Source organism: Cnephaeus nilssonii (genome assembly GCF_951640355.1).
Source record: "Cnephaeus nilssonii genome assembly, chromosome: 2".
In the NCBI taxonomy this organism is placed as follows: Eukaryota; Metazoa; Chordata; class Mammalia; order Chiroptera; family Vespertilionidae; genus Cnephaeus; species Cnephaeus nilssonii.
Window position 1 is genome coordinate 10173129 of NC_137073.1, and position 20936 is coordinate 10194064.

Here is a 20936-nt window from a genome sequence, read left to right on the forward strand (position 1 = left end):
CCCTCCCACCAGGCTGGCCTGATTTGCCACAGCTCTGCCTCCTTTTTAGGACCCCTGTACCTTTCCGTGGGATCACCCTGTTACCACGCCACCTTTATCCTACTTTCCATCTGAGCCTCAGCACTCCTAACACTTGGCTCCTTAGGAAAGGATGAGAAGTTGGTGCCATCAGTGATTGGGGATGGGGGTGGGGGTGGGGGTGGCCTGTGATACCTTAGCTGAGGGGATAGGCCATGCCTTGGGGAGTCACCTGGCTGCTAGGCACATCTTGAGATGAACTCCTGCTAAGGGCCTGACAGTGCCCTGTGAAGGTTTATTTACTCTATTTCACAGATTAGGAAAACGGAGCTCACAGAACTAAGTGGCCTGTTCAAAGTCACTCTGTGACTTAAGAGGCAGATAAGACATTCAGACCAGGTCCGCCTGGCTCCACCTGTCCCCAGCTTGGCCTCAAGGTGGGGAGTCATTGCTCTATAAGGTTTCCAGGGCCTCAGGATCCTGACATCATCACCACCCCCATGCCCATCCTCAGGGCTTTATAACTTGTCAAGAGTAAACCACTTCTCCAAGCACATTTCAGTCTGGCCTCTCATGATCTGCAAGCTCTGGAAAGGGCCTTAGAGATCATGTGGTTCAGTAGAGTTTGGTTGTGTTTAGTGGTTTTCAAAGTTTCCATTATTTTTGGAAGTAGAACCCTTAAAGTAAAATCTCAGTCTTTTAAAGATCTTTATAAACGTTATGCACATTTTTGTACAGACACCCTACCATACAAAATTTCAAATATTAAAATACTCTGACTCCTATACTTAATATAGTTCACATATGTAAGTATATACATAGAGCTGCATTTCACTACCTGAAATACTACATTTGAAGACATTACTTCAGCATTTATTTCAATTACACAATTTAATTTTCATATTTTGGAGTTAATTCTTTTTTCAGCTTCCAAACATGTTCATGCCCTTTTAAGCTGGGAGGCCCTGGGCACGGTGCCTGTGGTGCTTAATTGATAAAGTAGCTTGTACGCACAGAACATCCTATATAATAAAGAGGTAACATGCAAATTGACCCTCACACTTTCACAAGATGGCTGCCTATGACCAGGCCAAATGGGTGGTTAGTGAGGGACAACCAAATGACTGAGCAGCAGGCTGCATGGGGCGAACAGGCTGGCAGGGGCGTTAGTGAGGGATGACCAAACAACTGAACAGCAGGCTGTGTGGGGCGACCAGGCCGGCAGGGGGGGCAGTTGGGGGCGACCAGGCCAGCAGGGGGCAGTAAGAGGCGACCAGGCCAGCAGAGGGGCGGCAATTAGGGGCAACCAGGCTGGCAGGGGCGGCAGTTAGGGGTGATCAGGCAGGCAGGCAGGTGAGCAATTAGGAGCCAGCAGTCCCGGATTGTGAGAGGGATGTCCGACTGCTGGTTTAGGCCCGATCCCAGGGATCGGGCCTAAACCAGCAGTCGGACATCCCCAAAGGGGTCTCGGATTGGAAAGGATGCAGGCTGGGCTGAGGGAACCCCCCATGCACGAATTTCATGCACTGGGCCTCTAGTTAGTATATAAAAGCTGATCAAATGAGGGTGGGGCTCAGCTGCTCAGCCCCCACCCCTTTCTCTTGTGACAATTCCCGAGGTACCTCCAGATCCCAGGTGGGGCAGACCAGACCCAGGAAGAGCATGCGTCTTCCCAAGATCACGGTGGGAGAGCCAGAACTCCAACAGCAGCTGTCTTGACTTTCGGTCCAGGATGCTGCTTTTACCACACCATCCTGCACATCTAAACCACCACTTCTGCCCACTGTTATCAGGCACTGATGGGCTAGGAACAGTGATCCCCAGTTTACAAGTGCTATTTAATGCTCTTAACAGCTCTGAGATGGAGCAAAAGTAGGTGTACAGTTTTGAGTATGTGAAACACAGAGTTTATTCTTGTATTATTATTTTCCATACAAATAACTGCAAATCTACTTTTGCCCACCCTGTACAGTTATTTCTATTTTACAGATGAAGAAATGAGTCCCAGAGAGGATAATTGCTCCACGTCACACATCAGAGCAGGATTCAGACCCGGGGCTGACTGGGTTTTGCCTCATTTTGTATCAACACTAAGATGTCACTTACTTTGTCACCGTCTCTCTCCTATGAGCCGAGTGTTTCCTAGAGGCCGCATGATTCGTCATGGCAGATGCCCTCACTCACATGTGCTGTGTGGCATGTAGGCTTGGGTGTTATGCTTTACATTTTTCTCCATTTAATTTCTTCACTGGATGCAACTAGATGTAACCCATGTGAAAAAAAAGCTCTTTGGGGATCCTCAATAATTCTTAAGGGTATAAAGAGGTCCTGAAACCAAAACATTTGAGGGCCACACTGAACGCTTCCTTTGTGCCAGCCCTGGTGAGCGGTCAGTGTTGGTAACATATCTGAGTGAGGCCTGAGGCCTGCCTTCCAGAACCTCCTACTCTCGAGACAGGAGCTCACACAGTCAGTGCTATGTGCCCCAGTGAGGTATAAACCACGTGCTGTGGGCTGGGTACTTCTGTCCAGGAATTGTGGGGTTGAGACAAGCTTTGAAGTCGGAGGGTTTTCATGGCTGGAAAAGGGGTGGAACTGCACATGCTGGTGAGGGAACAGCATGTGCGAAGGCACAGGGCGGGAAAGGACACACAGATCTGCGAGGACAGGTGCTGGCAAGGGAGGTGGGAGATCTGGGGGTGATGATGGGAGGTGGGAGGTCTGGTCCTGAACTAAGCCTCCAGATCGTTTTAAAACAATTAATTTAAAAAATATTTTCTTTTTAGAGAGGAAGGGAGAGAGAGAAGCACCGATGTGATTGGCTGCTTCCTGCTCTCCCCCTACTGGAAACTGAGCTCGAAACCCCGGGCATGTGCCCCGACCGGGAATCGAACCAGCAACCTTTTGTTGCACTGGATGTCACCCAACCAACTGAGCCACACCGGCCAGGGCAAGCCTCCCAGATCGTCTGTGCTTTTTTGCTTCCAACCTGGATGCAAATATCGACAACCCCCCCGCCCCCTTCACAGAATATCACCTCTTTAGGGAGACTTTCCTGACCACCTATCCAAGAGGACCCTCTCCCTCACCCTCTAACTGGGTATCCCTTCACGGCCCTATCGCTACCTGGAAGCACATTTCCCCTTTTTTACTGTTTTCTCGATGGAGCGAAGCTTCCTGAGGGCACGTTCATCCCAGGTGCTCGGAGCACAGAACAGAGTATGACACAAAGCATTCAAAGAAATATCGTATTCGTGAGCACAACCCGACAGGCTTCCCCTACAGAAAGTCCTTTCAGTAGTTCTGAGATATTCCTGGCCGTTAAAGGGACCACGAGGGGGCAGCAGTGCCCGGCCCCTCTGTCCAGTCTAAAGGAGGGGCCTCAGGGCTTTTACAAAAGGGAGAGTCTAGTCTCCTCTCACCTCTTGGTCAATTGTCAGTGCTTCCCCAGCTTCCTCCCTTCCTGTGTGTCTCTGCTTCTCTTTTGAACTAGCCCACAATAGCAGGTGCAGGTCAGTCTTAGGGTCCTCACAGAAAGAGAGATAGAGATAGAGATAGAGACAGAGATAGAGATAAAGAGAGAGAGAGAGAGAGAGAGAGAGAGAGAGAGAGAGAGCGAGCGCGCTGTTTGGGTCCCACTTAGTGAAAGGGTTGAGAAATGTTCACTTAATGAGCCGGGCTGGAACGTGGCACCAGCACAGAAACATCACCAAATTGGACAGACTTTCCCATTTATTGGCACCGGGAGCCGGGTCCCCACCCCTGAGCTCAGTCTCACAGGGGGTGTGGGTGGGGGTGTGACCGAGTCCTGGCGGGGCTGTGGAGTAGGCGCCTGTGGAAGACGGAGCCTTAAGAGGGATGCCACAGACCCATCCAAACGTTTCCTCCATCTTCCCACAGGCTCCCTCACTAACTGAGTGACATTGTGTCAAGCACCTACTGCGTGTCTAGCCCTGTGATATCACCAGGGACTCCAAGGCACGGTCCCTACCCGTGGAGCTCACTGCTGGATCTGAGACACGGATATGAAAGAAGTCCTTTCACAATGAACAAGTGGGATCCCTGCTCTGATGGACAATTGCAGGCTAGCGGCAGCGCGCAGGATGTGGGAACCCAGGTGAGTCAGGGGCGGGCTGCCCTGGGGAAGGGATGTGAGAGATGAGACTGAAGACTGATGAGAGCCAGCCGGGCAGAGAGGGGGGAATGTGCGGGCAGAGAGCAGGCTGGGTGAAGGCAGAGGCAGGAAAAAGCTCGGGAGAGAAGGCCGGTGTAACTGGAGCTTAGCAGGGAGGTGGGAGGGCTCTGCCAGGGGCGGGGAGGCGGCGGGGTTGGGGGGCCCTTTGGCGTGGGCACCCTGAGGCTGCGTGGCAGGTCTGGAAGGCGCCGGAAGGAGTTTGGTCTCCAGCTAAAGCGCAAGGGTTTGCAGCAGAAGCGGTGACACAGGTCAGATCTCTCTGGCGGAATGGAAGCCGGCCCCGGGCAGGAGAGCCGGCGAGGCTCTGGGAGCCCGAGGCCTCCGCGGGCAGGTGGGTGTGAGGGCTGGGAGTGTCACTAGTTTCCCCAAATTTAGATCAGCGCTCTCTTCCAGGGGGAAGCTAGGAGGGGCTTAGAAGCCAGGACCAGCCGGTAACCACGAGGCCTCACCTTGGCCGCTTCCCGCCCCGTCCCTGGGGGCCGGCAGGAGTGAGCTCCGCGTTCAAGACGGAAACCGGGGCCGAGGGAGGGCAGACTGGCCAGAGCAGCGGCCGCCAACCGGTGGTCTGCGAGGTCCGGAAGGTTGGCGGCTGCTGGGCTAGAGGACACAGTGACGTGCAGGTAGAGGCAGAGTGGCACCAGCACCCCAAGTCCGGTCCCGGACCCTCTGCGCCAGGCCTGGGCCTCAGTCTGTGCCGCCTCCTTCCAGGGCCTCCTCCTTGGGGAGGAGATCCACGCAGCTCGGGTCCCTGGCCTCTTCCTCAGACGCCACCTGCCCAGGGCCTTCTCCAGGGATCCCATTGGCGGCATCGGCGGAAGCCTCCATCTTCTCCTTCAGGTTCCGTTTGAAGAAGCCGACCTGCAGGGAGACCAGGGCTGAGTGAGCAGACGGTCCATGGAGCACAGCTGGCCCCGGCCAAACATGAAAGCACTCTTTATGTGAATAATCCCGAGAGCCACGGACACGTGGCGTCCACTCCAGGGATGGGTGAGGGTCCGCCACACCTGGTTCTTCAAATGCTAAAAAGCTGTACGTTTCCTGGTTCATTCTTAAACACACACACACACACACATATATACACACACACACATACACACACACATACACACACACACACACACACACACACACAGAGATTGATTTCAAAGAGAAAGGGAGAAGGAGAGAGAGAAACATCAATGATGAGAATCATTGACCGGCTGCCTCCTGCATGGCCCTTATTCTATTGGGGACTGAGCCCGCAACCCAGGTGTGTGCCCTAGATCAGAATCGAACCTGGACCGGGACCCTTCAGTCCACAAGCTAATGCTCTATCCACTCAGCAAACCAGCTAGGTCCGTGGTTGGCAAACTGTGGCTCGCAAGCCACATGCGGCTCTTTGGCCCCTTGAGTGTGGCTCTTCCACAAAATACCACGGCCTGGGCGAGTCTGTTTTGAAGAAGTGACGTTATAAGAAGTTTAAGTTTAAAAAATTTTGGCTCTCAAAAGAAATTTCAATCGTTGTACTGTTGATATTTGGCTCTGTTGACTAATGAGTTTGCCGACCACTGAGCTAGGGCTACTGGTTCATTCTTTCGGCTCAGAAAAACGCCAGGTACCAATACTTGAGGTGGGTGGCTTGGGGTGCATATTACAACATCTAGTAATATTAATAAGAGCCCATGCTTATACAGCGCTTAGTATGTGTCATGCGGTCTCTGTTGAAAGCTCAAAACACATATATTATTTGGCTCAGCAATTCCAGGGCTGGGAATTAATTTGAAAGACTATTTGGACCAGCGTGCGAAGATGTGGGTAACAAGAACCTTTTCCGTCGTAATGTTTGAAACAGACGTAAGTTACAAACAATCTAAATGTTCACCAGCAGAGAACGTGTTAAATAAACGGGGGCACCCAGAGGGCAGGGAACCACTGGTTACAAAGCAAGAAGCAGACATAACTGTGCTCAGATGGGAGGGCGTCGAGGTGTAATAGCAGGGAATAATACAAGCTCCCAGGCTGTAACACAGTCTAATCCATTCATGTTTCCTACATACACACACATCGGCTGATTTCTCTCTCACGCTCACACATACACACACGTTAACAACAAAACCACAACCTATGGAATAGAAACAAAAAGGTTGTTTTAATGACAACCCTCTGGGGGTTCAATAGAAAGAAACTTTAATTTTATGTTCTTTCCTGGAACATTTGCATGTTTTACAGGCAACACCTGCCCTCCAGCGCGCTTCCTCTGGCTAACTCCCACTCCTTCAATCCCAACCCAGGCCCCTCTCCGGGGAGGCCTCCGCGAGGCTGCTGGGCCACAGGCTCCGGAGCACGCAGGCCCCGCAGGGGAGCCTCCGTCACGTGTCCCTGTGTCTCCCCCAAGAGACTGTGAGCCCCACAGAGGCAGGGCCATGCTGTGGCACGCGCCTCTGCACCCCAGCGCCGGCTCTGGATATGTGGGCGAGCGCTTCTTCCTCTCCCTGGCCCCCAGCCCGGCCCTGGGCAGGCTCGGGGGAGGGACGGGGGAAAGTCTCTCTTGCTCTCTGGGCCTCAGTGGCCTTATCTGTAGAAGGAGGGAGTAGGCTGAGACCCTTCGAAGCGCTGATGCTCCCTGGCCTTGCCGTTCTCCGCCCTGGCTCTGCCAGTCCCCATCCCCCAGCCTGTCTGCTCAGCCATGCCCATCCTTCTATTAGCTCCGACCTTGTAGAGCGCCAGGAAAATCAGCAGCAGCAGCAACAGCCCCCCGGTGCCGCTCAGCACGTAGAGATAGAGCATGTCCTTCTCATATATGACGTCCACCTTCAGGACGACCTGGGGAGGACGAGAGGAGGGAGTGCAGAGAAGAAGCCCCCGACCCCAAGATGTCTTGCGAATCTGGCCTCAGTCTCTAGGTCTTCGAACCTCCAGTCTGGACGGTGTCACACCAGGCTCTGATCCAGGCCCTCTCTCCATACACCTCCCGCCGCGGCCACCAGCGTGAGCTGGCAAACAGGCACCACAGTCCCCTGAGGCGGCTCCCCTCAGCGCCAGGAGAAAATGCCAGAATCAGGAGAAAATGCCAGAATCGCAGCTCAGCCTGCAGAGCCTCCCAGAGCGTTTCCGCTCACCTCTTTAGCTGCAACTTGCCTTCTGCTCTTAAGCCTGCCCCACCCCCCTCAACTCTGGCCCTGCCCTTGCTGCTCTCTCGCCTTAGCGTCTTCGGGTCATGCTCTGCCTGTGGCGTGGGCCCTTTGCCGAGCTGCCGCCAAATCCATCGTGACCTGACGCATCTCGGCAGGTGGCCTTGCGGTCGGCTTGCCTACCAGCGGCGGTGAGAGCCCTCGGCTTCCACGGAAGCCTTGGCCAAGGCTGGTGGCTCTGCTGTGGGGAGTTCCCACGGTGCTAAGCCCACACCTCCCCTTGGCTGCCCACTTCCAGCTCTGCCCTGCGTCCCTCAGGCCTCTCCGCTGCCCTCTGCCCCCGGGGCCTGTGCGGAGGTGGAGGGTACCTGGGCCAGGGAGGCGTTGCTGCCGTGGAGGTGGAAGTGCCTGCTGCTGTTGAAGGAGACGGAGAGGGAGCTGCAGAGGCTGATCATGGAGGAGGCCTGTGGGAGGGGCGGGAAGGCATCAGGGCCGGGTACAGGCCCGAGTACCCGCTGACTCCTGCCCCACCTCCACTCCAGGGGGAGGCGGAGGAGAATGGGTCCGAGCGGGTGCATCGCAGCCGGCCAGCCGCGGGCCCGTGTGCCACTCCCACTCTGGCAGGGAAGTTTTCCCATAAAGAACCCATGAAAACAGCCCTGCAGACTTCGAACACATCATGGTTCTCTTTCATCTGCAACTGCGTAAACATCGGGGACTTTTCAAGATAAAACAGGAAATGCAGGAAGACCTCAGGTGAGAACCCCCATCCCACAAGCCCCCCCCCCGCCCTTCCCGCCCCCCCACAATCCCTCCTGTCTCTCCAGCAGCGCTACCTTGATCTCCCCCACCAGCTCCACAGTCCCGGTCACTTGGACGAGGATCTCCCTCTGGAAGGCCACTGGGCAGCGGAACTGGGCTCCAGGCAAGCAAGGCTGCTGGGAATCAGGAAGAGCAGGGGACTGAGCGCCTGTCCTCCCCGCTGCACGCTGCCAGCCCCCTCCTTACTCGCATGTCCCTACCTCAGCCACGTTGGGTGGCCTTTCCAGGTTCTCAATAGAGCAGTTGACAGGAGGCTCCTAGGAATGAGGATCAGTCAGTCCAGAGCTGAGAGGACACCGGCCCTCCCCTCCACCCCAAAGGCAGGTCTGGGCATGCCGGTTCTCTCCTCCTGGCCCTTGGCAGACTCAGACATCACCGAGTGGGGCAGGACTCACCCCTCCTCACCCCTCCCCAGCATCTGTACCTTCTCTGACTCCCCCCACACGCCTGGGCACGCTCTCCTCTGGCCAGCACTCACCATCTGCACATTCCAGCTGTGAGTGATGGGCCCTTCACTCTGAGGCACTGGTACCCCAATCAAGGCCTCCAGGGTGGGCACGTTGTGGTCACGGACAAACGGCTGAATCTTCACCTGGTCCAGAGGACAAATGGCTGCTGAGCCACCCTCATGCCCCACAAGCCCAGTCCTCACTGGCTGAGGCCCACTCGTTAGGCTGTGGGCACCACCCCCGCCCTGTCCTCACTGACATGTGCGGGTCCCATGTGCTTCTCTGCTCCTCCACGTGGCAGACCTCCCACGTCCTGCAGGTCGCTGCTCAGATACCATCCTGAACGTTTGCCTCAAGAACAGGGCCGCCTCCCACGCCTGTGCTCCCACAGATTCTACACCCCCAGCGGATGGCCACGGGTCTGCTCGCGCGTCAGTGTCTCCACTGGGCCGTGGGCTCCTGAGAGCAGGAGCTGCGGTTTATTTCACCTGCGGTGCTCTACTGCTCGGCACAGACACTAGCACATAACAGGCCCCAAGAAGAGTCATTTTCTGAATGAGCAAAAGCATGAATGACATTTAACAAGGCTAGATGCAAGAATTATTTGCACAACCAGGCTTGGGAAAGACTCATTTTGGCAACTGCGTTGACCTAACTTGAGAAATATTTCCTGAGTGCCTTTTGCACAAAAGAGCTCCCTGTGCTGACCCGGAAGGCTGCTGTGGGGCTGTGACAGCGCAGAAAGGGCTGGGGAGCCGCAGAGGCCGGACCCCCCGCGGGCGAGACCCCGCCTAGCTGTCTCTGCAGCCTCGGTCCCAGGGGCTGCACAAATGTGACCTTCAGGGCCCTTTGCGCACTGGGCTCATACCTGGTAGATGTGTCTGACATGGTGGACCTTGGTCCCCTTGGGGGTGAAGCTTATGTAGAGGGTGGAGCTGTCCTGGCTGTGGAGAGAGGAGCAGAGGTAGAAGGCGGAGAGGACAGCCACCCTGGGCCACGGGAAGCCTTTGAGTGGCCAGCACTGGTGGGGGCCTCGCTGGCACCTCGTAATCCTCACAACGCCCCGCTATCTCCCTTCGGAGACGAAGGCTGGTGGGAGGGTCAGCCTCTTGCCCAGAGTCCTGCGGGGAAGGGCCGGGACCGGAACCCGGGGGTGCCTTTGGAGCCATGTTCTCCCAGCACACCCCACCTCACAGGCTCTCCCTGTGCTGGCCACTGCTCATCGCCGACGCAAGTGCGCCAGCCCCCCGCTGCCTCCCCACCCACCTTTCCCTTCCTAACAGCACCCTGGATCCTGCCACTCACCACACAGAACCCATCAGAGGCTCCCAGCCCCCACAAGGTCAGGTCCAAAGCCAGGTCCCGGTCTGCCTGCCTGCTGGCCCCGCACAGACCTGCCGTCTCCTGAGTCGCCCGCTCCCTGCTCCCCGATCTGCCCGGCTGCCTCCAGGCCTTCTCCAGGCTGCTGTCCCTAATGAGAATGTCCCCCTCCTCCCTGGCCTGGTCCTCACGCTCCAGACCCCGGTTCAAGCCCCAGCGTCCCCTGCCCCTTCCATCTCTCCTCCACCCACACATCCTTTCCGGCTCTAATGTCATAGCGCGCGTCTGACATATCACTGTGTCTGGCATTTGGTTCACAAGCACCAGAGACCTGGCTCAGGCCTGGCCCTTATCTCGTCTCGCTGAGCCACCGCGAAAAGCCCCTCCCCCACTTTTCTGGCTTCATCTCCTTTTCTGCAAACGAGAAAATCCAACTAGTGACCGCCCTGGCCCTTCCTCCCACAACACCCCGGAACCCACCACTCCCGCGTGCGCACGAGTCCGTCTGTTATCTGAGCGCCGGCTCTGAGCGGGCGGAGCCACGTGACAGCTTCTCTCTCACCTCCGCCCGCAGCGCTGGGCAGCAAGGCAGGGCGCCCGGCACAGCTGAGAACTAAAGAGCTTGGCTGGGGTCTTGGACCCCAGCGTCAGTACGTCCTAGCTGTGGCCTCTGAGCCTCCGCTTGCTCATCAGTGAAATGGGGAGCACAGCTCTCCCCAGGCGCCGAGAGCCCGGGGAGGGCCGTGGGCTGAGCAGTGCCGCACAAGGTCTGCGAAGGTCGGCATTCCATGTGCCTTTTCTTCCCTCAGTAAACGGTGATCTGACTCTGAGCTCTTAAAGGGCCTTCGCTCTTTTGTGCGTTGAAAACTGTTGGGTTGTAGCTGGAGTCAATTCTAATGACCCCGGGGTGAGGGGGGGCGGGGGGACGACCCTGGAACAGGGAGGAGCTTTGAGGGGCAGCTGGGGAGGCAAGGTCTGGGCCCTGGGTGGGGAGGCGAGACTCACTCTTCAGTGAGGATGTTGATGGGGTACAGGACTGGGACGCTGGTGGTGGCCGAGTTGTCCTCCAGGAGGCCCGAGTGCTCGTTGTCACTGCATCGGGGCAGGGAAAGGCCGCGTTAAGAGCAGGGCTTGGCCTGAGCTGCAGGCAGGGTGAGTCCAGGGCAGGGCTGGGTGGGCTGCCTGGGCCTGCTCACCAGCTCACATTGGCGTGCAGCTTGACAGAGTCCCCCCAGGAGCTGTTCAGCAGCGTGTGAAACATCACCTGGATAACAACCTGGCGGGGAGGGGCGGGTGAGGACAGGCCTGAGCCCCGGGGGCACCACAGCCCCCAATCCAGCCCCATAACGCATCACTGCGGCTGCCACCTCGGAGGGCTCACTGCTCCGGGCCGAGCACTCACCGAGCTGCCTGCTTTAAAGATGGGGGAGCTCACGTTGCAGGAGAGGCCTCTGGTCAGAAGCTGGGGCTCCTCCGGCAGCTCCTCGCAGCTCAGAGGTAGCTGGCTGTGGGGCTGGGGGTGAGGAGAGAGAGGAAGAGTGTTTTAGCGGCCAAGGCGAAGGGTTCCCCAGAGGCCACCGACCCTCAGCTCTGCCCCTTTCAGGGCACATTCTTAGGGGTGGGGCCCAAGAACAGGGCACAGCGAGGGTTAGTGCCGAGCTATTTACAACAGGGAACACCGGGAGTGACCGAGCCGTCAAAGAGGCAGGAATGGTTCAGCCGATTGTGGTGCAGAGGATATTGTGAGGGTGTTACACTGCTCTTACAGCCACACGTCCAGCAACCATTTTTAAAGCGCTTGATGGAAGCAATGCAACACCATTCCTCGTCATCACACTCTGTGAGGAACAGGTTTGGGCCGCAGGTGGGGGAGGGAACTCGATAAGGAAACAGAGGCGGGGAGTTGAGTGACTTGCACAAGGTCTCACGGCGGAGGAAGCTGGCAGGGGTCTGGCAGGGCCTGGAGCACAGGCCCGTCTGACTCCGCATCTCAGTTCTTTGTCCCTCCACTAGACGCCCCTTAAGGAGCCACTGGATGTTGCTGTATAAGAACAAGGCCAGTGTCCACGGACAGGTGAATGGAGAAACAGTGTGGTCTATCCATGCAACGGGAAATTACCTAGCCTTAAAAGGGAATGAACTTACACGTGCTGGCACATGAACCTCAACAAATTATTCTGAGTGAAGTCATACAGACACAAAAGGACAAGTATATGATTCCACTCATATGCAATATCCAGAATAGGCAAATTCAGATGGAAAGCAGATGAGAGTCACATGGGCAGAAGGGGGGACAGGAAGTTATTGCTTAAGGGTGCAGAACTTCTGAAATGATGAAAGAGTTCTGCAAATAGATCGCGGTGATGGTTGCACAACATCATGAATGTACTCAAAACCACTGAACTGTATGGTTAAAATGGTAATGTTTATATTACATATATTTTACCACAATAAAAACATTTTAAAAAATGGGGGGAAATGCCATTTTAGTAAAAAACAAATATAGAATAAATAAATTGTCCTAGTTGGTTTGGCTCAGTGGATAGAGTGTTGGCTTGCAGACTGAAGGGTCCCGGGTTCAATTCCAATCAAGGGCACATGACTGGGTTGAGGGGTTAATCTCCAGTAGGAGGTGTGCAGAAGGCAGCTGCTCAATGATTCTCTCTTATCATTGATGTTTCTATCTCTCCCTCTCCTTTCCTCTCTGAAATCAATAAAAATATATAATCCTATATAATAAAAGCCTAAAATGCTAAGTGTCTGTCTGACTGTTAGTTCAACAGTTCCACCAGTCGCTATGACGTGTACTGACCACCAGGGGGCAGATGCTCTGACCAGTAGGTTAGTTTGCTGTTGGGGTCTGGCCAATCAGGACTGGGCGAGATGGACCGGACATGCCCTGGAGCTCTCCCGCGGTACCTCCCTGCCCTGATCATGCACCAGTGGAGTCCTTCGGCCTGGCCTGCACCCTCTCGCAATCCGGGACCCCTCAGGAGATGTTGGAGAGCCGGTTTTGGCCCAATCCCCGCAGGCCAGGCCGAGGGACCCCACGAATCCGTGCACCGGGCCTCTTGTATATCTAGTGTATATATATATATATATATGATGATGCAATTTGTATGTATAAACAGAAGGATAAATACCAAAATATTCAAAGCAGTAATTGCTGAGTTGTAGATTACCTTCTGGGTGATTACCTTCTTTAAACGTTTCTATAATTCCCAAGTTTCTGTGGGGATCATGTATTACTTTTGTAATCATAATTTTAAAAATACAAGTTGTATTTAAGACAACCCAGGCCTCAAAAACACATTGGTCACCTGGAGGAGGGCGGAGCTGGGTCTCACTGACCCTGTGCGCATGTTCTTGCTCAGCAGGCCCAAGAGCCTCTGTCACGGGACCCTCTCACTACCCTGAGGGTGTCCCCAGCCCCATGTGTTGGTGGTGGAATCTGAGGCTCAGAGAGGGGAACCTTGTATCTCAGGCCACACAACCTGAGGGTGGCCAGCAGGCGGCGAACCCGAACGTGGCCCGAAGACCTCTGCATGCGGCTGCCCACGCCTGGCTGCTGAGTGTCCAGAGGGGGCAGAAGCTGCAGGGACACGCCGGGAATCCGGGCGGGCTCGGCCTCCTCTCACCTTGAGCATCTCCACTTTTCTGAAGGAGAGTCCGCAGGGGAAACCCAGGCTGAGCCGGACCCAGTAAGCGTCTTCGCCCGAGTTGCTCAGTGTCAGCTCCAGGGCGAGGCTGGCCGAGGGGGTCAGCCGCAGGGCTGTGGATCTGGGGGGAAGACCAGGGGAAAGGAAGCGGGCTCGGATCGGAGGCGGCGCTTTCGGCACTGCGGAGTCCAGAAAAATAACCCCACACAAAGAGCTCCGAGCAGGCGTGACGCTCTGCCACCTCGTTTAACCCTGACAGGAGAGCCGCAGGGACTGGCATTTCTCAGAGAAGGAAACTGAGGCCCAGGTAACACATCTGGTGGGTGCGGATGCGGGTGTTCCGGGTGGAACAGGCGGAGGGCAGCCTCACAGACCTTGCAGGGGAGAAGGACAGCCGCAGGTTTGCCTCGCATTTCTTGTCCTCTCCACAGTTCTTCTCAAAAGGGATCTGAAAGGCCAAGAAAGGACCGGGAGGCTCAGGCCCCCAGACCCAGGAGGGCCTGGCGCTGGCCTCCCCGCCAGCCGCTCTTCCCCTCTTACCTCCTTGGTCTCTGAGTGGGGGGCGGGTCTCAGGATGGGCCGGATGTCCTTGCCCTGCTGAACACGGGGAGTGGGAGGGCGGAGACAGGAGCGGTTAGTGAGGCATCAGCACTTGTGGAGGGGCAGGGAGGAGCTCCGTGCTCGGGCTCAGCTGGGCCAGCTGTGGTCACCCCTCCCCGGAGCACCCCCCTCCCAGGCAGGGCCCACCCCCCTGAATCAGCCCAAGGCCATCTGAGCAGTCGTCCTCTGGTGGTAGCTCCTTGCTGGGCGGGGGGAGGGGGGGGGGGGCGGGCTGCGGACCAGGGTGTCCATCCCCTCTCTGGACAGGAGGTCAGGCCTGACCAAGCAGCCGCACAGCTCCTCCCGGCCCATCTCCTTCCCTGGAGGAATGTCCTCTGGGCTCACGAGCTTGTGACTGCTACTGTGCTCCCTCTGGGACCCCCAGCGCCCCTACAACAGCTCTCTAGATCAAAGTCAGTTTTTGCAACATTTCCAGAGCTTCCGCTCTGGGCCAGGCCCCATGCCGGGCACTGGGCATGCACCAAGAACCAAATGGACACACTCTGCCCTCCCAACCTGGTGGGAGAAACGACCTGGCATCCTCAGGGTTATGGGGGGGGGGGGCAGGGGAGTCTTTAGATCATGTAGGAGGAAATCCCACCCACACGTGGGGGTGGGGGTGGGCCTTCCTGAAGGAATGGCCTCTCCAATGAAGTCTAAAGGATGAGCAGGAGGGACCCAGTGAAGGACAGGGAGGGGGTGGGGGGGAGGGAGACAGTCCACACAAAGGCTCAAGGCCAGAGAGCTGTGCCTGTGCAGGGCCATGTGTCGGAGGGCAGGACAGGGAGGCCCGCCCACATCCCCTGGGCCTGCAAGCCTGTGAGGGAGTTGGAGTTTATCCTGAGCCTAATGAGATCTTAGAAGTATTTTATGGGTTATCAGTTGTATGTTCTAGAGCAGCGGTCGCCAAGCGGTGGTCTGCGGGCCACTGGTGGTGCGTGAGGTCCGAAAGGTTGGCGACCGCTGTTCTAGCGAGATTCCAGCCTCCTCTGCTTCCAGGTCAACTGCCAAGCAGCCTCTTGACTTCCTTGAGGGGCAGGGGTCCTGGCAGCCTCTGCTGACTGCTCCAACCCAACCTCAGCATTCATACAGATTCCCACCACCCGCTGGGCCACAGCCAGCCCCCAAGTGGGCAGTCAGGGCCTCTGTCTTGCTCAGTTGTCCTTTTGCCAGAAGCCAAGCCCACCTCCCATTTGCCTGGAACTTACCCCCAGACCCTTCCTCATGCTGTGCCCTCTGCCTCTCCTCTCTCCGCCTACCCAGAGCCCACTCACTCGGCAGGACCCAAAGGCAATGGCGCCTCCCCCAGAAAGTCTTCTTCTGACAATAGTGACCGCAGATCACCTTTCTACCCCGAGTTCCTATATCACACACTTTGGCTTTTCAAAAATTAGTGCCAATGGCAGAGTGCTGGTTGTCCCCATATATCCTCCCTCCCCATCTACCTTTAAAGTAGAGCCACCAGCCCGATCGGCGTGGCTGAGTGTCGACCTATAAACCAGGAGATCATGGTTCGATTCCCAGTCAGGGCACATGTCCAGGTTGCAGGCTCAATCCCCAGTGTGAGGCGTGCAGGAGGCAGCCGATCAATGATTCTCTCTCATCACTGATGTTTCTATCTCTCTCTCCCCCTCCCTTCCTCTCTGAAATCAATAAAAATATATTTTAAAAAATAAATAAATAAATAAAGTAGAGCCTCCATTTAAAAAATCTGGTCACATGACCACATGTGTTTCTCAGCCTGTTGTAATCAGGTGTGACCATGTGACTATGTTCTGACCAATGAGATGTGTGCCCTGAAGAGTCCATCCATCACTGCTTCCCCTGGAGAGGCCTTTGAGCCTCCACCCAGATTCCTCTTCTTCCCAATCTTGCTTTTCCAAATTTCTCTTAAATACAAACTCCCATAAATTCCTCTCCTACTTAAGTAAGCCATATTTGGTTTCTATTGCTTTAAACCAAGACTCCTCTATAACACAGTGTTGCTAAATTGAATTTCTACTCTCCTCTCTTTGCTAGCAATTCCCCCAGCTGATGTCTCCTTACCGTCCTTGGGTCTCTCGGTGTCCCTTCTTCCTCCCAGAGAGAGAAGTTCAGGGAGACATTGATGGGAGAGATGAGGTCCTGAATGCATACCTGAGGGAGATAAGAATACATCTTATGGCAAGAGTTTAACCTTTGCCACACTTCCAGTTTAACCTTTGCACCCCTTGTCTGAGTTTTGTAACTGATGGAATGCTGGTAACTAGTTGTCTTCGTACTAGTAACAGGAATACATTTACTCCACATCGGGGTTCCTTCTCAGCCCAGGTGACATTCCTCAGCCCCAGTTCCACACGGACACCGCTAAGCCACCACAGCACTTTTTTCCATGGAGTCCTGACAGAAGCCCCGAATCTTTGTCCAACTGCTCTAGGCAACCTTTATCAAAGTTTGCACCAAAAAAAGACTATTCTAGAACTAGAGGCCCAGAATTTCGTGCATTGGAGGGGGGGGGGGGTCATCCCTTAGCCCAGCCTGTGTGCCCTCTCGCAGTCGAGGAGCCCTCAGGGGATGTCTGACTGGTAGCAGGCCTAAGCCGTCAGTCGGACATCCTTAGCGCTGCCACAGAGGCGGGCCACTGCGCGCCAGCCATCAGCCTGGCTTGTGGCTGAGCCACTGACCACCAGGTTGGCCAGCCGGGGAGGAACCGCAGCAGGGCTCCAGGGCATGTCTGGCCCATCTCACTCAGTCCCAATCAGCCAGACCCCAGCAACTAGCTAACCTACAGGTCAGAGTGCCTGCCCCCTGGTGGTAAGTGCATGTCATAGCAAGCAGTTGAGTGGTCTTAGCATATCATTAGCATATTACACTTTGATTGGTTGAACGGCCAACTGGACAACTGGACACTTAGCATGTTAGGCTTTTATTATATAGGATAGCCTAGTTCCTTGAAAACAGGGGTGGGTCTCAGTCTTTTTGTTGTTACAGTGCCTGACGTGACACTTGAAGTTACTCAAATCATATTCACCTAGTTTCTACCAACCCTCCACATTAAAGAGGAGGAAGACAAGGTCTAAAAAGGTGACACAATTTTTCTAAGGACTAGAACTAGGAAGTGAACCCAAATATTTCCAACTCCCAAGTCTAAACTTAATTTTTTTCTAGTATATCACAGAGCCTCTTCGCTGGCAAAATTTTTTTTTCAGATGTACTTTATTTTTTTAATTTAATAAATCTTTATTGTTCAGATTATTACAATTGTTCCTCTTTTTTCCCCCCATAGCTCCCCTCCACCAGGTTCCTACCCGACCCTCTGCCCTTACCTCCCCCCACTGTCCTCATCCATAGGTGTATGCTTTTTGTTCAGTCTCTTCCCACACCCCCCACTCCCCTTTTCCCCCGAGAATTGTCAGTGCACTCCCTTTCTATGCCCCTGATTCTATTATATTCACCAGTTAAAACTGTTTATCAGATTTTTTTATTCCCTTGGTTTTTAGATTCACTTGTTGATAGATACGTATTTGTTGTTCATTCATATGTAAAATTTCCAAGTTTAGTAATGGGGGGGTGTCTGTGAGGAGGCAGGGGGGCACTAGTTGAGCTGTGAATGAAATAAAATTGAGTTGGTAATTGTTGAAACTGGGTGAGAGGTACTTGGGGGTTCATTCAACTATTTTTTTGTACTTTTGTATGCCTGAACATTCCCATAATAAAAAATATAAAGACAACTGCAAGATTTTATACACCAATCATATACCGAGTCTCTTATGAAATATTCAAGAGACCAGAATAATTTGAAGTCAAACCTATTTTACACAGGACTGTGATGAGCAAACTGAATTGGGGTGTTTTAGCAATTGTTTAAGTCAATATTAAAAGACCCTTTTCTGAGATGGAGATGAATAATAACTGCCCATGTGTACTGGCAAATAGTGACATTCTCCCCTGAGTATTCTGTAGTCCTGACAAATAATTATGAAAGCTGGGCAGCAGCATTAATACATGACATAGGAAAAGAGTAGGAAAGAATGGTAAGTACTTTATAGCCATAGTCCTGTGGAAAACGCCCATGTATCTAGATCAGTGGTCGGCAAACCGCGGCTCACGAGCCACAAGCAGCTCTTTGGCCCCTTGAGGGTGGCTCTTCCACAAAATACCACGGCCTGGGCGAGTCTATTTTGAAGAAGTGGCATTAGAAGAAGTTTAAGTTTAAAAAATTTGGCTCTCAAAAGAAATTTCAATCATTGTACTGTTGATATTTGGCTCTGTTGACTAATGAGTTTGCCGACCACTGATCTAGATTAAGGACTGGAAGGAAACAGGCTACAGGTGCTATTACTATTGTCGTACAGAAGAGGAAGTGGCAGTATGGAGAGATCAAAGTGACTCAGACTCAGCATGACCCAGAGCTAAGCCTCGCACCCAGAGCTGCCTCTCTCGGCTCAGCTCATCCCCCCTTCACTTCCTGGTGCAGCCTCGCTGGCTCCCTTACCGGGAAGTGGAACCGTAAGGCAATGCAGGACTCGACGTTGGTCACAGCTATGTTCCCATTGAGCTCACGTCTCCCTCCCGGAAACAATCCCCGGCTTCGCGTCCGATGGCCATCCAGCTGCAGAGTGTAGGTGAGGTTGGTGACCAGGGGCCCTGAGGGGGAAAAGGCAGGAGTTGAATGGTGGTGGATCCTGGGGCCGTAAGCCTGGATTCGGGGGGGGGCAGAAGCTCTGGGGAGCAGGAGGACAGCACTGACCTTGGAACTGGGGCATGAGGGACTTGCCCTGGAAACAGGCGGTGATGTTAACGCCTTCCTTCTTCTTGCCGCTGCTAGAATGGGAGCACTCGACTTCGTGCACGGGGATCTCAGCGGGGGAGAAGGACATCCGAGTGACCACATCCACCACAGGCCGGGAGCTGCAGGGCGGGAAACAACCGCTCTCTCCCTCGGCCTCAGCTGCAACCCCCGTCAGGCCTACAGCCCCGTCTACTGCGTCCAGAGGGGCCCCCTCTCTAAGGCAGACCGCAACGATGATGCTAACTCATTAGGCGCCTGGTTCAGTCTGCACTCTTCTGGCCCATTTTCCATACAGAAGAGTGAGCTTTTAAAAAGGGAAATCAGCCCTGGCTGGTTTAGCTCAGTGGATAGAGCACTGGCCTGCGGACTGAAGGGTCCCGGGTTCGATCCCAGTCAAGGGCACATCCCAGGTTGTAGGCTCAATCCCCAGTAGGGGGCGTGCAGGAGGCAGCCGATCAATGATTCTCTCTCATTTTTGATGTTTCTATCTCTCCCTCTCCCTTCCTCTCGGAAATCCGTAAAAATATATGTATTTTAAAAATAAAGAGAGAAGTCATATTGAGCTACTCCCATGCTTATAACCCTTCACGGATGCCATGATACTCCCAATAAAATTCAAACGTTTTACTATCCACGCCACTCTGCCCTCCTCCCGTCTCCTCTCCTGCACACGCCCCCGTGGCTGAGCACGTCCCAGCCACACCAAACATGCCCGGCCTCCCAGCCTCGGCCCAGCCTCGGCTTCCCACCTGGAGGCTCCACCCCAGACCTCTGCAGGCCTGGCTCCTCCTCATCCTTCAAGTCCCAGCTCAGACCTCACCTGCTCAGAGAGGCCGTGTCTGGCCCCTCAACCTACAGTAGGTCTCCCTGCTGGGCTCTCCCACAGCACCCCGTTCAGGTCCCTCGGCTCTTACAATTGCACTTACACTGCTGTTTCTTTAATTCCTACACTCTGTACCCAAGTCAGTATTTAAGACAGAGTCGGTGCTTAGTAAACATCTATTCACACTCTGAGGTCACACGACATCTCCCATAACTCTAAGGGATGGGTAAGGCAGGGACTTAGTCATCATTTCACAGATGAGGGGACGGAGGTCCCGAGAAGCTGAGTGACAGGTAAGGCCACCCGAGAAGGGGATGGCAGAGCTTGAGTCCAGGTCCCTCGGTTCTAGAGCCTTCACATGCTGTGGCTTCTCTAGGCTTCACTGTCAGACAGGCCTGCGTTCACATCCTAGTCTGCTGCTGCACCGCAGCCGTTTTCCTGGGGTGAGGCATGACGCCTGCCCGGAGAGCCCGGCTCCCAGTGTCGGAGAGAAGACCACGTGAGCTAGCGCCCGGCAGCAGCTTGCACAGCACCCGCTGGAAGGACGAGAGCCCCACTGACAGTCGGGTGGCACGTGGGAGTCCTGTCTCACCTCAGCACGATCACCTGCCCCTCGGCGCCCACAGCCACGTCTGCCAGGCCGTCCCCTCCAAGGTCCTTCACCCCGTGGATGGAGCGTCCAAACCATCGAATTCCTGGGAACACCTGGGTCCCTTCTATCCGCTGAGACCGAGAGAGACATTTATGCTAAGGTAGGAAGAGGACTGGCTGGAGGGTGGGGCGAGTGGGGTCAGGCGGGGGGTGGGGGGTCGGGTCTGGGTTTAGAGGCTGCCGGGCCCTTGGGGATGGGTTTAACTGGCAGGCCGGGTACCTCACCTGACTTGGCCGGGGGCTCAGCCCACCAGGTTGCCCATTGAAGATGTACACAGCCCCCCCCTCCTCCAGAGGGGCGCCCACTGCCACGTCCATCAGCCTGTCGCCGTTGATGTCTGCCAGGGCCGCGATGGCTGCTCCGAATCGCCCGAGGGGGTAGCCAGGATCCCCCTGCAGTTCCGAGACCACTTCGAACCCCAGCTGGGAAGGAGCAAGGTGACAGGCCCACCTCAGTCCCTCAGCAAGCTCCCGCAGGGCGAGGCCTTCCCCACGTGACGAACACTGAGGAGATGCCG

The 20936-nt window shown here is 55.0% G+C and overlaps 1 protein-coding gene across 8 annotated transcripts in view; it reads right to left on the reverse strand.

Annotated features, from left to right (window-relative positions):
* Positions 1–1490: 1490 nt before the first annotated feature.
* The window catches only part of ITGAL (integrin subunit alpha L), a 34185-nt gene continuing 14739 nt past the window's right edge, over positions 1491–20936 (reverse strand). For 2 of the 8 annotated variants that reach the window (XM_079786053.1, XM_079786055.1), the window contains exons 14-31: positions 20644–20841; positions 20360–20490; positions 18903–19063; positions 18648–18799; positions 16220–16309; positions 14114–14167; positions 13948–14021; positions 13553–13694; positions 11317–11427; positions 11111–11190; positions 10920–11006; positions 9463–9538; positions 8624–8737; positions 8346–8402; positions 8160–8261; positions 7692–7787; positions 6905–7015; positions 1491–5071 (exon numbers count right to left, since the gene is read on the reverse strand). In XM_079786053.1, the coding sequence (XP_079642179.1) occupies positions 4898–5071; positions 6905–7015; positions 7692–7787; positions 8160–8261; positions 8346–8402; positions 8624–8737; positions 9463–9538; positions 10920–11006; positions 11111–11190; positions 11317–11427; positions 13553–13694; positions 13948–14021; positions 14114–14167; positions 16220–16309; positions 18648–18799; positions 18903–19063; positions 20360–20490; positions 20644–20841 (2010 nt within the window). In that variant the 3' untranslated portion in view covers positions 1491–4897. Of the gene's footprint in view, positions 5072–6904; positions 7016–7691; positions 7788–8159; positions 8262–8345; positions 8403–8623; positions 8738–9462; positions 9539–10919; positions 11007–11110; positions 11191–11316; positions 11428–13552; positions 13695–13947; positions 14022–14113; positions 14171–16219; positions 16310–18647; positions 18800–18902; positions 19064–20359; positions 20491–20643; positions 20842–20936 lie in introns of all 8 variants that reach the window. The other 6 variants (XM_079786050.1, XM_079786051.1, XM_079786057.1 and 3 more) reach the window with 3 other exon arrangements.